This window comes from Lissotriton vulgaris, chromosome 11 (assembly GCF_964263255.1).
Source record: "Lissotriton vulgaris chromosome 11, aLisVul1.2, whole genome shotgun sequence".
NCBI classification, from domain to species: Eukaryota; Metazoa; Chordata; class Amphibia; order Caudata; family Salamandridae; genus Lissotriton; species Lissotriton vulgaris.
The window spans coordinates 936,047,635-936,063,379 of record NC_141699.1 but is presented as its reverse complement, the minus strand read 5'-3'; the positions used below and the strand labels follow the sequence as shown (position 1 = coordinate 936,063,379).

The 15,745-nt window shown below is 41.8% G+C and overlaps 1 protein-coding gene across 1 annotated transcript in view; it reads left to right on the top strand.

The window, feature by feature from the left end:
• The window catches only part of EIF2A (eukaryotic translation initiation factor 2A), a 288,313-nt gene that overhangs the window by 215,832 nt on the left and 56,736 nt on the right, over positions 1–15,745 (top strand). The window contains exon 10 of the mRNA XM_086944079.1: positions 5,757–6,328. Within this exon, the coding sequence (XP_086800205.1) occupies positions 5,757–6,328 (572 nt within the window). The remainder of the gene's footprint in view (positions 1–5,756; positions 6,329–15,745) is intronic.

Sequence of the window (15,745 nt, the reverse complement as noted above, 5' to 3'; positions counted from 1 at the left end):
AAATATTTCAGAATTCCTATCAGTAGGTATGCTGTTTAAAAGATATTTTACATTCTGGTGTAAGAAATTGGAGACAAAGAAAGTTCAGTTATAGCTATAAAGCGATCAACCATTTTACTGAGCTATAATACATACTGCAGTCTAATATGATTTCCATTTATTTTCAGAGGGAAAAGGGCAAGAATTTACAGCGGGCTCCCTTGACTGTCTGAATACAGAGGTGGCCTGTTGGTTGTGATTTTAGAACAGTACCACAAGGCATCCAAGTTAGGAATTGAATCTCAATGTACTCTGAATAATGGGCATCCATGGATAAGTGCATTGCCAGACAGGATATCTTGAAGATAAACTGTTTACTGAAACCAAACAAATTATTAGCAAAGCAGTATTTTAGTTAAACTAGTGTTGGGAGCCCTTCCACAGGTGTTATCTGTTTTCGTTCATAAGGACTATACAACACTGTGACATCAAGAGTAAGATGTGGTAGGTTTTGTGTTTGTTTGTTTTTTTGTTTTTTTAATTTAGGAAAATAGAATGACTGAAATACTTCCAGATACAATCAATTATAGTGAACCTCTGGAGTGATCAGTGCAACAATTGGAGGCTTACTATAAGATTAAAAGATAATAAAGACCTACACAGATGTACCCAAGGCATCATTTACAAACTATACGATGTAATAAACAGAGATGGGGGACAAATAACACTTGCACCTTTATGGTGAATCTATCTAGATTTTAGCAAAGGAATAGAAAGCTGGGAACAACTTTCAATGGCATAAAAGAGTTTTTATATTTATACTAATAAGGCAACTTGTGTCCACAATTATGTTTAGCTGGACGTGCGTCCCAATAAAACTGCACAAGCTATAGCTCTGATCAATTCTAGGTAAATATGTTGTGCAGGTGAACAATATGTACATCATATGAATGTCTAAAATGTAATAGAGGTGTGGCGCAGCACCCAGAGTGACTGACTCCGGAGCGTAGGGCGCATGGTTCGATCGCTGGCAGCAGCTCTGCTCAGCAACATTTGACTTTGGACAGTAGCTCACTTTCTCTCGCTGACGGCCCTCCAGCACTTAGATACCCTTCAGGATGATAAGATTGTGCTTTACAACTGTGCTATTATTATTATTTATTATAATGTTTCTATTGGGGGTACTTAGCACAGTTACTATGTTGCTGGGCTGCCCATATATTGACGTTCTAGATTAAAAATTCTGGGGCCGATGGGTCCTTCTTAAAATTGATCTTTGGGTGCAGAACCGATACAACACCACGTTTAATAATATCAAAGTAAACCTTTGCCACCTCCTGGAAGAAAGAACTGCCAAACGCAACGATGTGGGTCCCAAATCTTTGGGGCAGCATGACCTCGAAGTAAGTTCTATAAATAACCTTTGGATATGTGTAGCCAAATGTCATCAGTTGTGCATTGCATTGATGGAGATAACAGAGTTCACTTGCGCACAGACTGAGATTTCTACAACTGTTTGAGAACAAACTTGCCAAATAAAATTAACTTACAACTCAATTGTTTACTTCAGTTAAATAAACCATAACTCTTTATAGCAAAACCCAGTTTAAGATACATAATACTATATGAAATGTTATGTTTAAGACATACAAATATAAAATGGAAATATTACACATCATTATAATCCCAATTAGGCCAACCGATAAAGTTCTGAATACTCAGAGATATTCTATACAACCAACTGTGTTGTCTGTTGGTCCTCTTGTTGCAGTACCCATATCTTAGAACCTCAACAACAGATCTCCTTTCGTGATAGAGATGACTTCTAGATCATATTGAAGTAGAATGTACTCGGTCTTAAAGCACACTTTAGATATTTTTCTAATGTACATAGATCATTGATCTCAGTGGTGGTTTACAAAAATTCCACTACTGTCATATTGTACTTAATAAGCTTCGCGCTAAGACAAAGGATGATCAAGTCCCTTCTAAGCCTCCAGTCTTGTAACATCTGCACAATAAGAAAATGAACTATGGTCACCCTCATTTGTAATCAACCTGGGCAAATAAATGACATCATAACCACCTCTTCTATGTCCCAGTTTCTGAATGGATAACCATTGTGCCAGTAGTAACCTTGTGAACAGTTCTCAGTCTTCTGCTATAGATAATACATACATAAGGGTTCTATCATTAAGGGTGGATAGGGAGCCATATCTCTCTGTTAGGTGGACATGTTATTGGATTCAAGTTTACCATTTCCATAAGTATCCTTCATGTGAAAATCTGTCAAAATCTTGCCTCGTTAGAAGGTTTCAAGGATCTGAAAACCAGTTTCCATGTTTAGGGTCAAAAAAATCCATAATATGGTTGAACCATGGCAGCCTGAGTCGTCTGCTCTATTATTTATCACATTCTTCGATGTAAATGTTAAGAAAAGAGCTTCAACCACATTTTAACCAATATAATTATTGGATCAGCTAAAAGACATAACAAAGGAAATGTAAGCCGAATTCTGAATGTGCAATAAAAGTCAGCAGACTGCATTTTTGAATGTATTTAATTTCTTAAACCAATAGCTCTATAGCTTTATAATGCCCCCAGATCACAACCCAGAGCATGATTTTCCCACCATTTTAGAAGAATGCATCTTTTTTGTACGAGCACATAGATTCCCCAATTTCTAATTTTAGGCTTGCCCATTGCATTGATTCAATGTAAGTATGATCTTAAAGGTTTAATTTTTCCATGTTATGAATCGGTGAATAGTAGTCCAAAATGATCATAGGAGATAACCTCCGTTAAACTGTAACTCAAACAGTAGTGTTTGTTTAAATGCTCCCCGTGCCCATCTTCCATTAACTTCGATTTATTTTAATCCTGAAGTTCAGTTGCATAAAAAATTGTTCAAAAAGATTTGGTGATTTGTGCAAAGCATTCCAGGATTGGCAATTGACAATATAATCTCTGAATAATAAGATTGCGGGCATCCTATTTCCTTCTATTTTGAGGCGCGGGGTTCCCTTTCCAGAGAACAATGAAAATAGAGCATTGTGATACAGTTGACTATTGAGATGCAATACAATTCTTATACAAGAGCACTGTAAGAAAATCAAGCCAACTCTTACGTAAACCAGGGCTTTGCGTAACACACAATGTAAACAATAACTCGCCTTAGTCTGCATATTTGTTTTAGTTATTATTCCCTCACGTGGACAAACGTGTGCCTTTACCAAAAGGGAAGTGGCATCTCCAGGGGGAATTTCCAAGAAAAATACCTGATTGCAGCAAAGGTCGGCCTGTTTAACACTGACATTGATAATAGAAATAGAACCTATTTTTATGTCTGGTCTGATTTACAAGAGAAAGCATACACATAACCTGCATGTGAGGAGACCTCTGAGAAACTATCTGATTTTAATTCATTGGACCTGTTCTTATGAAAGATACTTCACTACATCTTTGGGTAGAAGGGGCAAGGGTTTTCATATCCTCACGAAAGGATAGTTTGCTATTTGGGCATTCCCTGCCTTAGCAACAAGCCATTTTCTGCCCTTTGTGCAGCTTGCACCCATTAAGAATCCTTGTGCTGGTTCATTAAGGCAGATGCCTGCGCTTGCTTTAATCTGTCACCAGGCCTATTGAATTTGCAGTGGCCATAATCCTAATAAGGAGGCATTTAATATGTTCCGTACCGATCTACTGTGCTATAAGGCGAATTGTTTCTGGCTATTGATCTTCATGCAGTAGTCCACATTTGCACTGTTGGGGCTAAAGAAACCAGTGGCACCCAAAGATGTTTTTCCATCGATGTCGACCGTACTACAGGCAGTTGGTTTACAGCCCACACTTTATGTAATTTTTATGTTTCCAACTTTGATTTTAGAACAGATATCTAGTTTGACCAAGTCTTGGCTGCACTTTTTTGTTGGTATGCTTGCTAACGTTCCCTGATTTAGTAAACTGCAGCATAACAAATGGCTGACCACTGCCACTACATTCACCTCATGTTATTCTCTTATGTGGCCATTTGTTCCCCATGTACTCTTTATACTCTAACATGGGACTCCTCCGGATGGCCATCCAACCTAGGCCCCACATTCACCAACCATGCTGAAAACCTTAGCGCCATCTTGGACAACAGACGTCATGATGGTCAAATAGGAACGCCATCACCTCATCCTGTTTCTTTGTCCTACGAATAGAACAGCAAGATATTCAAATGGCTCCCCACTGACAACAGATGCACAGTCACCCAGGCCGTCATCACCAGCAGACTGGCCTATGACAATTAATGCCGGTATCACAAATAAAAGGTAGCGTCTCCTATTCATGTATTTATAAAGTTTTATATAGCGCAAACTTGACCCAAAGGGTATCGGAGCGCTTTACATTTTGGATTGTTGCGTTAAAAGTTACATCACATACAAGAGCCTAGTAAGGTACAGTACACATAAACAATGTTTCAATAATTTGTAGGAGGGAGGGCAGGAAGTAGTACTAGCGAGGAGACGAGGAGGAACTATGCCCAATGTCCAGCTAGGTAGGTGACGGTCCAGGGGGAAACTACGGCCAATCTGCTCATTAGCTGTCAAGCAGCTCCACGGGTCATCAGCCATGTTGCTCAGATCTCAGTAGCTTGAATGGTAACAGTTCCCCAAATCTTAACCCTTTCGATGCTGATGACGAGCTCAGCTCGTCATCACCCACGGGTGGCGTGTGCTGATGACGAGCTGAACTCGTCATGTATCGCGGAAAAGGGAAAACAGCCGCACAGCGCAAAAATCGCCGCAGCAGCGATGCGGTTAAAATAAGTTCCTCCCATGAACAGTACTCCGCCCGTTGAATAGTTCAATTTGACATTAGCATAAAATTACTGACCACAAAAAGGTATGCAGCTCACTTGTCTACCTGCTGTGTTTTTTTATAGCTGGACTAACTATAGCTTTAGGGTTACCTATTTCATCACTAGGAGATCACATGCCTCAAGTAGGTCTTTCAGCAAGGACAGGATCCATTCCTGTTACCAACCAGGAACAGGTCGGTCAACATCATCAGTAGCTTGTTGAGTTTAGGATTACAGGCTTTCATTGCTTTGTGTGACTTAAAGGAGGTAGCCAAGGGTCACCTGCTCTTAATCCAAACGTACAAGTGGTGCACCCTCATGGATTTATTTACAGGCGCAACATTTCAGGCATCTTGTTCTTGTCAGACCCTTGTAGTGTGCCACATTAAATTACAGCACCACATTAAAAAAGCGAACCAGATAAGGTCACCCAGGACATTGTGGGAAACTAGAAGCATATTGACAGGATCCGCCAAGTTATTATTGTACTGTAGAATTGACAATATTGCGTGTGTGAAAAATGTGCTTACTGTCATTTGAAAAGAATTAAACCGATTTGCCTTTGAGCTGAAAGCAAATGGGTCGCCAGATAGTCTCCAATGTGTATAAAAACTGATCCCAAATGCTTGTCCCCAAGTGATGAATTTACGGCAACATGCACAGCTGTTACTCAGTCTTTACGTGCTACTGGAAAAGAGGGCGGTTTGTTGCGAATCAGGTGAGATGGACTAACTGGTTCGTGTTGTGGGGCACCTTGGCCTACACTTGATTATTTTTGCAAGGCAATCCCAGCTTCTTCATCTGCGATGCATTATTCTGACCGTGCAGGTCAAGGAAGAGCGCCCTCTGTGTGAGAAGTGTATAGTAAAATATTTAATCTGCATTTATATTTGATGAAAATAAATCTCTCCTATGTTTTGTTTTTGTACAGCAAAAAATGGCCCCATTTATGATGTTGTGTGGAATTCAAACTCAACGGAATTTTGTGTGGTGTATGGCTTTATGCCGGCGAAAGCAACCGTGTACAACCTCAAGTGTGATCCGATCTTTGACTTTGGAACCGGACCCCGTAATGCTGCCTACTACAGCCCACAAGGACACATCCTCGTTTTGGCAGGGTTTGGAAATCTGCGAGGACAAATGGAAGTTTGGGATGTGAAAAACTACAAGCTCATCTCCAAACCTCAGGCATCCGATTCGACTTTTTTTGCCTGGTGCCCTGATGGTGAGCACATCGTTACAGCTACATGTTCCCCAAGGTTGAGAGTTGGGAACGGGTACAAGATCTGGCACTACACTGGTACAGTTTTGCACAAATATGAAGTGCCTCCAAATGAAGAACTCTGGCAAGTTTCTTGGCAGCCCTTTTTGGATGGCGTTCTTAAAGCAAAGTCGATAGTTTACCAGGCGGTTCCAGGTGATGTGCCGGATTCTGAGCCCAAGGCTGCCCAGGCCTACCGACCGCCAGCCCTGAGGAACAAACCGGTCACCAGCTATAATCTGGTATGTACATTTTACCTCAATTATCCCAAAAGGGTTTTCAGGAAATATTTTTAACATATTGTGAAAGTACATAGTCCATAGCTGCCAAGGTTTCAGATTGCTATGTGTGGCATTTTCATAATTCCAGAGTAATTATGAGTGACATTTCAACGACTATGAGTGACATTTCTTGGGGGCAAAATCAAGCAATGAAGATGAGGGAAACATATAAATATCAGATATTACACCCATTTGAGCAACAATTAATTCTAGGAAGATCTTAAAACATATCTGCAAAGCACCAGAAACGGAAGGAAGCGCACTAACCGGAGGCAGACTGTGTGACTGCAGTTCTCAGTAGCAGAGGGCATGCAGGCACTGCTGATGATCTCATTGATGGGATCCTTCATGACCTGCGCTAGCCCAAAAAGGAATTTCTTTTAACAAGGCAAGTGCAACTAGGAAATTATGCCCTCACTCAGTCACAGGCATAATCTTGCTAATGCAATAAGGTAAAAAAGAATGCTGGCAAGCGCCAGCGCAAAACTTGGCAGTGTTTCACTCTAAACACGTGGCAGTGCAAACAAACACAAATTCCACGGCCAGTATTTTCTTTGTTTTAAAGAGAAGCTTTTGCAGTCATGTCACTATTTTATTCGATCCCTACTGAAAAAAACCACGCCGCCCACAGCGGTATTACACAGGGTCAATGATGCAGAAACCACATCCCCCTTCTGAGACAATAGGGTTAACGCACACTTTGAAGCTTACCAGGAAACAAACTCCAGGTATTTGTAGCTCTGTTAGCCACATTTACAGCACTACCAACATGGCGGCCTCGTGTCCCTTTCCTGTTCACATGTGTACAATACATTCCAAATTAAACATGACCCCGGACCACCTTGTGTATCGCCGGCCAATAAAATGCAGAGCCATCTGATTTTCAGCAGTTCATAATCGGATAAAAGGAGTAGGGATTGTCCAGAGTAGACTAATCTTTCCTTGCTTGAACTACTCAGACTCAAAGTAAGTAGCATGTCTGATTGCATGAAGCTGGCAGGAATTCTTTATTCTTTGTTGACATTTAGCACTCAGAAAACAAACGGCTGACACGTGGTGCAGTACTACTCATGCAACGTTATCATCACTTGGTAAAATGAAAGCGCATAACAGTAAATATCAAGTTCAATTTTGTGAATATATTTTATCACTCACTCATATTTGTCTCTTAGCGCTACAGTAAAAACACTGGTCCTCTTGTTGATGATCTATTCTTTTATTTTATGGAGTTTTATATAGCGCAAATGTGACCTGAATCGGGTATCAGAGCGCTTTACATAATACCATTTGCGTTACATGAGGACACATTCATTTGTTATTAGGCACGGGGAGATTAAGTGATGTGCCTGGAATCACAGGATGAAGCGTCGTTGCCGAGACTTGAACCCAGTTCCCCATATTCGAGGACTACCGCCTTAGCATTTAGGCCAACTCCTCTCCCCAGAGGAGCTAACAATTCTTGTTAGGATGTGCTTTGTGGTGTGCCATACATACCCCATATCTGCCTACAATAATCACCAGTTTAATGGTGGTTCCTTCATATCTCGTGTAGCAGGTCACATATGGCTCCTTGCTTTTTTGAATTAGTGTTGTGGGGTTGTAATGTTGGATTTGTTGGTCACTGGAGGTGGTTAACCTCTTCCTTTCACTACAGCACAGCTATCATGAAGGAGCTGGTCAGGATGGACTAGTGCTGACTAGGCCCAGATTTGGAAACCTGCCCGCTAAGGAAGACCTGTTCTCGAACCACCATACTCAACTGGCAGGAGAACATATGCCCAGTTTTATGACCAATCAGAATTGTTACTAAGCCCTTCAAGTATGATCGTGGTGTAGTCATCGTTGCAGTGGTGCAGAAGAGGGCATGGCTAGAGATCTTTAGACTAATGCAAAGATGTTGAGGCACATTGGAAGCACCATCTTCTAGAAGGTTCTATGTATTTAGTTAAAAATTATTTTGTTCCTGGCCTTAAAAGTATTAGTTTCCAGAGTTCTCGGGGGACATTATGCTAAAAAGCCTCTTTAACTGATGTGTTTCTTCGCTACCCTTTACTGAAGATGCCATTTCGTTTAGTGACATATTAAAGGTGCAGGACTCTAATGCAAGGAAAGAAAATGGGCCTCCAGCGCCTCCTTTGGTAATGAAAAACATCTGAATATCTGTAACTGAGGTACTGTGGACCTCTGGTTCCTGGTGCCAATGTACCTGCTTCACTGTGGATAACCACGTGCCTGTCGGTGTCTGTTTTGGACGTGTTCTTTTTAAGAAGCAAAACATGCATGAAAGTGCTTGAGCCGAAATTTTGTGTACTGTTAAAAGATAAAGTAGCTGGATCTCCCATCAGCTCACAGCTGCCTTAGCCGTAGTTTTTATTTTAATGAGTTGTTTTATTGTAGGCGTTATTTTAGTTTATCCCGATTTTAATTGTGAAACTGGTGAGTTTCGAGATCCAGACTCGAGCACGTATCTCCCTCGGGGCCCGCCCTCTTTCGTCCAGCCTTTTCCTGCTCTGAAAGCGCCATCTGGTGGCTATCAGATGCTGTTGCTAAGAGCTCGCGCTATTCTCTATTGCACGGAATCCACACTCTTACATACTGTGATTCAAACGTGTGCTCTCCAACTCTCACACGTTCTGCGGTGCCTTCTCACTGGGCTTACAATAATTGGCTTACAAATGATGCGCTCCCTTGCAAGAGATGTATTAACCATATTTATCTACGAAACTCCAGGATAAGGTTCCATACCCTGCCTTTCATTCTTATTTAACCTCACTTCATGCAGTCGAGCATCATTTGTAGCCATGTGTGTGTAATATTGTCTGCATATATATTGTAGATAAAAATAGAATTCAACCATGGTATATTAAAAAAAAAAACTAGAGGAGAAAATGTCGAGGTAAAGTTGTGAAAGTAAAGATATGTCGAGGTACATACAAATACTTTTTACCGCTTCATGATTTGTGAATCAAACATGGACGTACATTAACCATTAATATACCCCTGTTAACCCTTCCTTCTCTTTAATTAATCCTGACTATTGTTCCCAAAACATGATGGATTTACCTCTTTATGGTTATTTCCCCTGTATCACATCTCTTGTCATCCATCTTCACGTTCCTGTACACCACCTGTTCTTGGGCTGTGTCCTTGTCCGTATTTAAAGTTCAAGCAAGATATAAAAAAATGGACGACTTTACTACATTGATTCCATGATATTTGTTCATATTGATTGCAGATTTATGTAACTCTGCTCGGCGACTCTATGGGATATGAGGCTCTTTTTCTCACTCTTAACTGTTTGCTAGATAATAGTATAAGAGTGCCTCTCCCCCCTTTCGGGATATTTGCAGTTCATCCCTCACACTGTATCTTACTCTAGCGTAAACCCCTGGACACAGCTCCAGAATTTGCCCTGATTCCTGTGGCCCAAGCCCCCAACACGTGCTTTTGCTCACCAATCATTGCAACGGTTTTGCTATCTGTTTTTCACTGTTCTACTTTGTTGTCACTGCATTTTTGCTACTCTTCCTTTTTAGTTATACATTTTTGCAGCATGTCTTAGCTGGGAATTCCGTCTTACTTAAGCTCTCTATCAAGTTCAAGTTCAAAAGACCTTTATTCGAATTTGATAAAATTCATAAAAGTACCGAACACACCAAAGCACATATATACACATAATACAAAACAGTTAAATAAATAACATTCCATAGTAACAAAACAATTCATACAGTGGTTAAGCAATAAATTTCATTATCTTATAAAGTTTTAGCAGTAGTATCTTTATGACTGAGTCTGATTTCAAGGACTTTCCATAGTCTTACGTGCACATATGGCTAGTCTTAAAAAAGTGCAAGTGCGAAATGTCAGTTCATCAGTGTCCAAGGTGAGCAGCAACATATAGGATTCCTGAAGTGTGAGAGGTCTGAATTTTCTAAAATATGGGGTTAAAAGCCATTTGGTATATCTCACATAAAATTTACAGAAAAACAGAAAGTGCAAATCATCTTGAGTGCTTGTACCGTTACAAGGGCAGGGGGTAAGATCTATATGATGTTGATACCCCAGAGGAAAAGACAGCAAAAATTTCACAGTTCCTGCCCTTAGACGAAACAGTAGAGATCGCTCCCAATTTGACATAGGGAGTGAGAGGTAGGGTGGCATGATTTGCATACAAAGACCGTTGCCAATGTATTTTTTGACCCCTGATTTCTGTAACTCAATTCCAAGCCGTTCATTACGGTAAAGTGCGTAAAGTGCCTTTTGGACCTCAAATTTATCCTTTAATTCAATAGCCGTTGGCTCAGTAAACAAAATGCCTCTGCCAATTTCATTAAATATTTTAAAAACTTCTTTAAACCAAGGGATCTGCATGCCATTTTCACAATTAAGGCAGTCCTTAATGATGTTTTGCGTAAGGACAGCAGCCTCGTTTCTCCAGATTCTGATCCAAAAGAGTGCTGGTCTTGCTTTAATAAAGTCATTTATGAAGGGGAGGTTAAGTTCGTTATGGCAGATGAAATTGGAAGAGGAGATCGGGGCTCCCAGCAATTTTCTGCAAAAACGGTTTTCCTCTCTTTGGATACTAATGCTGCTGGCTGATCCCCAAACTTCGGCTCCATACGTGGCAACAGGGGAACACTGTAGTTTAAAGATTTGAACAATGGCTTTTGTGGCGCCGATTTTCTTAGGGCGGGGGAGACTCAGAACAGAATTGTTGGCTTTCGAGAACTTGCTCGTGGCGTGGGCCACATGCCCACTCCACGAGCCGTTCGCAGCGAAAACCAACCCCAGATAAGGGAACTTATGGACAGATTCGAGTTTATCTGTTCCAATTCGAATTGTGCCGAGTTTCCTTTTGCCCGGCCCACAGGACATAATAAAATACTTTTTAAAATTAACTTTCAGATCCAGTCCCTCCATAAAATTTACAAAACTATGTACAAGCAGACGTAGGGCATTAGGTGTACGTGCCATAAGGACAGCGTCGTCTGCATATAAAAGTACGGGTAGGGGGTTTCCTAAAATAGTTGGGACATCAGGGGTAGCTCTCTTTAAATAGTTGGACAGACCATTAATATAAATGATAAACAGCAGGGGTGCTAAAACGCACCCCTGTCTCACCCCCCTCCCTATCTTAATGGCTCCCGATACCTCTCCGCCCATCCCAATACGTACCCGTGCTTTCAGGTCAGTATGGAGATAGGCTAAGAATCTAACAAGAGTGGCATCAAGACCGTTTGACAGGAGAGTTAACCATAGCTTGGATCTGTTCACAAGATCGAATGCGGATGAAAGATCCATAAAAGCTAGGTAGACGGGGGATGAGCGAGCAATGCAGTATTTGTCGATTATCAGTTTTAAATTTAGGCATTGCTCGACTGTTCCTACCCCGCTCCTAAACCCCATCTGGCAGGGATCTAAAAAGTCAGAATCAGATGCCCATTCCAATACCCTGTTATAAATTATTCGTCCTAATATTTTTAGAGTATTATCCAGGAGGGAAATCGGGCGATAATTTGCTGGGTCTGATCTGTCTCCCTTTTTGTAAATGGGGACGATGATACTAGTAGCCCAGGTGGCAGGCATGGCTACATGTGGGAGACTGTTAAAAATGTTTAGGAGTATTGGTGTCCAAAGAGTAGCATTAAATTTAAAAATATCAATAGGGAGGCCGTCCGGCCCGGGCACCTTGTTACCTAGGCTCTCTTTGATGGCTTTCCTGACTTCTAGGTCCGAGATCTCTAAGCCTTCTGTTTGGTTCATGCTAGGGAGAGGTTGCTCATCAGAGGGGGCGGCATAAATATTAGAAAAATGGGTCTCCCAGGCTGCACTGGTTATATTGCAGCTGATTTTAGTAAGCTCTTTGCCCGTTTCCCTCGTTTTCCTGACTGCCGACCAAAATGGGGCGCTGCCACCCAGATTGGCGCTGATAACCAGCTTATCCCAGTGATCGGAGAGCAAATTTGCCTTCCTTTTCGATATTTTGTCTTTGTAGTTTTTCCTGGCAGCTCGAACTACATCCTTACACCTGGGTTTAGCAGAGAGGGCCTTTCTTAACTCTCTATTGGCCACGGAGCAAGATGTATCAAACCACCGTGGCTCTTTGTGTTCAATAGGGAGTGGGACCTACAGGAGAATTTTTATATTTGAGCATAAAGCTTCAAAATCTGTAATCAATTTTTCATTATTTGTGCTTGGGGAGGAGAGGCATTTCAGTAAATCAGGATGTGCCTCCTGGATCGTGTCTATGATGGCCCCACAGTCAATTCCCCTCCATTTAAGGCGAAGGCCGTCGATTGAGGGTGTAATATCCCTTGCCCCATTTAAATTCATGAAAATCGGACTGGGTGCGAAGTTAAAAATAGCTAACAATGGATTATGATCACTGAAGGACGTTTGCACCACAGAAGATTTGATTAAACAGTCCGATAACACAGGTGATGTAAAAATGTAATCGATAATTGAACCGTTATCCCTGCCCTTGAACGTGGGGGCATAGGGAAAATTCATATCATACCCTACACTCATTACATCAACAAGATTAAAATCAGAAAGTATGCTGATCAGTTCCATACCCCTGCGGTCATTACAGTGATCAAAGTTAGTAGATCCATAGTTCTCTATAAGTTTCACATTAAAATCTCCCCCGATCAGAATACTAGTCTTAGTGTCTACTGACATGGAACAATCAATCATGTTTAAAACTTTAGATAGAGCAACAAAATTTTTGTTCGGTACACCATAAAAATCATTATTGTAAAAGTTGATTAAATAAATTGTGGTCTTTGATTTCAATTTATATTCCAAAATTTGAATATTGGGATTGGCAAGGTTATCTAGCTTCAAATCATTAATTGTACCGCCTGCCAAAATTCTGATCCCCATAAAAAGACCACCCACTGCTCGGCCAAAACTAGGTTTTACTGATGTTAGGCTGAAACAGTGGTAGCCTTCAATATGCAAGTTATCAGTAGCCCAAGTTTCTTGGAACATAAGTATGTCTACATCATTGATTAGTTCGATCCAAGCAGGATCCAAGAGCTTAGATTCTAAACCTGCAACATTCCAGCTTAGAATTGATAGGCCGTGTTTGAACCCCTGTTTAATGGATGTACTCCCAGTATTTCCATTATCATGATTAGATGATTCATTAGAAATGGCCGGGATGCTATCAGACAATATAATTTCTGTAACTGCAGTTTTGACGTTGAGCAATACAGCTGGAATTGTGGCACCCTCTAGGTTACAGACTTTTGCATTTTTGCACATTTCTTTATTGAGGGGTGTACTCAGTCAATCCTGTTCGTCTAATGATGAAAGATAATCGAACCGATTGAAAGTAGGGATGTTGTACAATGGCCTAGCTTCAGTCATCTGTGCAAACTGAAACAGATTAGGGATTGGGTAAGACCTATCCCTATAATTGCTCTGATGCATAGATGGGGCTTGAAAGTGCTGAGGATGATTGGGGTTTAGGATTGGCATTGGTGGTTGTGGATGCCAATTGTGATTATTGGAATAGGCGGCATTTGGGTTCTGATTTTGAACAAAAAGGGGTGATTTGATCCTTGCTCCAAAATTCATATCCTGATGCGAATTAGTGGGGAAATTGTTGGGGAAGTTGGCAGTGGCTTGTTCTGGAGGTATCAGGTGTCGGTAGAAATATCCTAAGGGGAGGAGCGTGGTGTTAAATTCCCAGGGCGATGGTAGAGGGGCATTGGCTAGTGTTTTTTCTGCCCAATGTGGTTTTCTAAAGCTAATAGTGACACAGTCGCCCTCAAATTTTTTCCTTAGTGGTCCAATCCAACCCACTCGCTGTGTGTTAATAATCTCCCTTGCACCATCAATAGGGTAATTGCAGTTAGCAATTAACCAGTGCAAGGTTTTGTTTTTCAGTGATGTGGGATTTTCATCCTGATCCTTTCTTAGTTTGGTGACATTTACTAACACTAGTACATATGCACCGCATTCCGGTGGGAGGTTAATGCGGGCAGGAACTTGTCTGGGTGTTTTTGGGATGGGTTGGGTCGAGATAGGATTGCTTGTTGAAATTGGAGGGTGGCCTGTGATGCTCACATTAGGGGGTTTAGTATTAGTGAAGGTATTGGTACCAAAATCCTTCCTTTTACCTGCGGGTTCGCTATTTGTGTGCGGTGTTACAGCTTTTTGTTTGGAAGTTGGGCCGTTGGTCAATGCAACAGGTGCAGGTTTGTGTGCGTTATTTGGGATAGTTGAAGGTACTTGTGAAATATTTGTTTTATTTGTTTTGGTACCTGCTATTTTGGTGGGGTTGCTGTTATTCGAACTTGTTGCATGGCCTTCCTTTAGGAAATTCTTAAGAGGGCTACTCAATTCATCTAGTTGTTTTTCTAATCGAGCAAGCCTATTTTCAATTGGGGATAGATAAATACTTAATAGTTCCCCCAGTCTTTCCAGCAGGGGGTCATATGCCTTATCTGTGTTAGTGTTCGTTATTCTGCCCTGCTGAACAGTTTCGCTATCGTCCCTCTGAGATATTACCGTGACCCTGGGCGTGTTGTGGTTAGTGTTAGGGACAGAGTTTGTGTTTTTCCCAGATTTCCTTTGTGCCCGGCCATATTTCCTGACCGTGGTGACCCGGGGCTTGGGTGCATGTAACTTCAGTTTTTGAACTGCCCCCTCTCGCCTACCTCTCGCTTGCCTGGTGTTATCAGCAGATTTCACTTTGGGAGAGGGATTAATGAGTAGGTCAGGGGTTTTTTCCAGGTCTGTACTGATATCAGTGTCTGAGTCTAGCAGGGGAATGGAGGCTGAAAGGTTAACCTCGTTGGGGATGGTGTGAATGTCAGCGCAAACATCAAGTAGGGGTCTGATGTTATTAGGCATAGCTTGTGCAGGTGTGGTGGCGGTAGCAATAAGGCCAAGTGAGGAACGTTTGGCATGCGCCAGATCTTGAGATACCCTGCGTTCTAAAAGGCTAATGCCCTGATTGATGGCGTCATTGGCCTTCGTTATAAAAAGGTCAATGGGGCCAGTCACAGCAGCAGCTGTTCTGCTGCCGGTGCCTCTTGGGGACATGCTGACAATTGCTAGCCCCTATACTGCGATTTGGGTTACTACGCGGAACAACAGACACAAATGTCAATAATGTCAATAACACCTGGCAAAAAGGCAGATAGTCCCAACAATAGTTTCTGTAACCACAGTTCCCAAATGAAGGTTGGCCAGTGAAAAGTACCTTAGAGTAGAGATGAAATGGAGTGGCCCCGTCCCGTCCTCCTCGTGCCTCTGAGGGCCACAGAGGGCCCGCCCTTTGCCCGGGCTTCGCCCCGGGCACTCCCCGCGCGCGACTCGCGGGGCGAGAGGTGTTGCACTCCTTTTACGCGCCTCCGGGTGCTC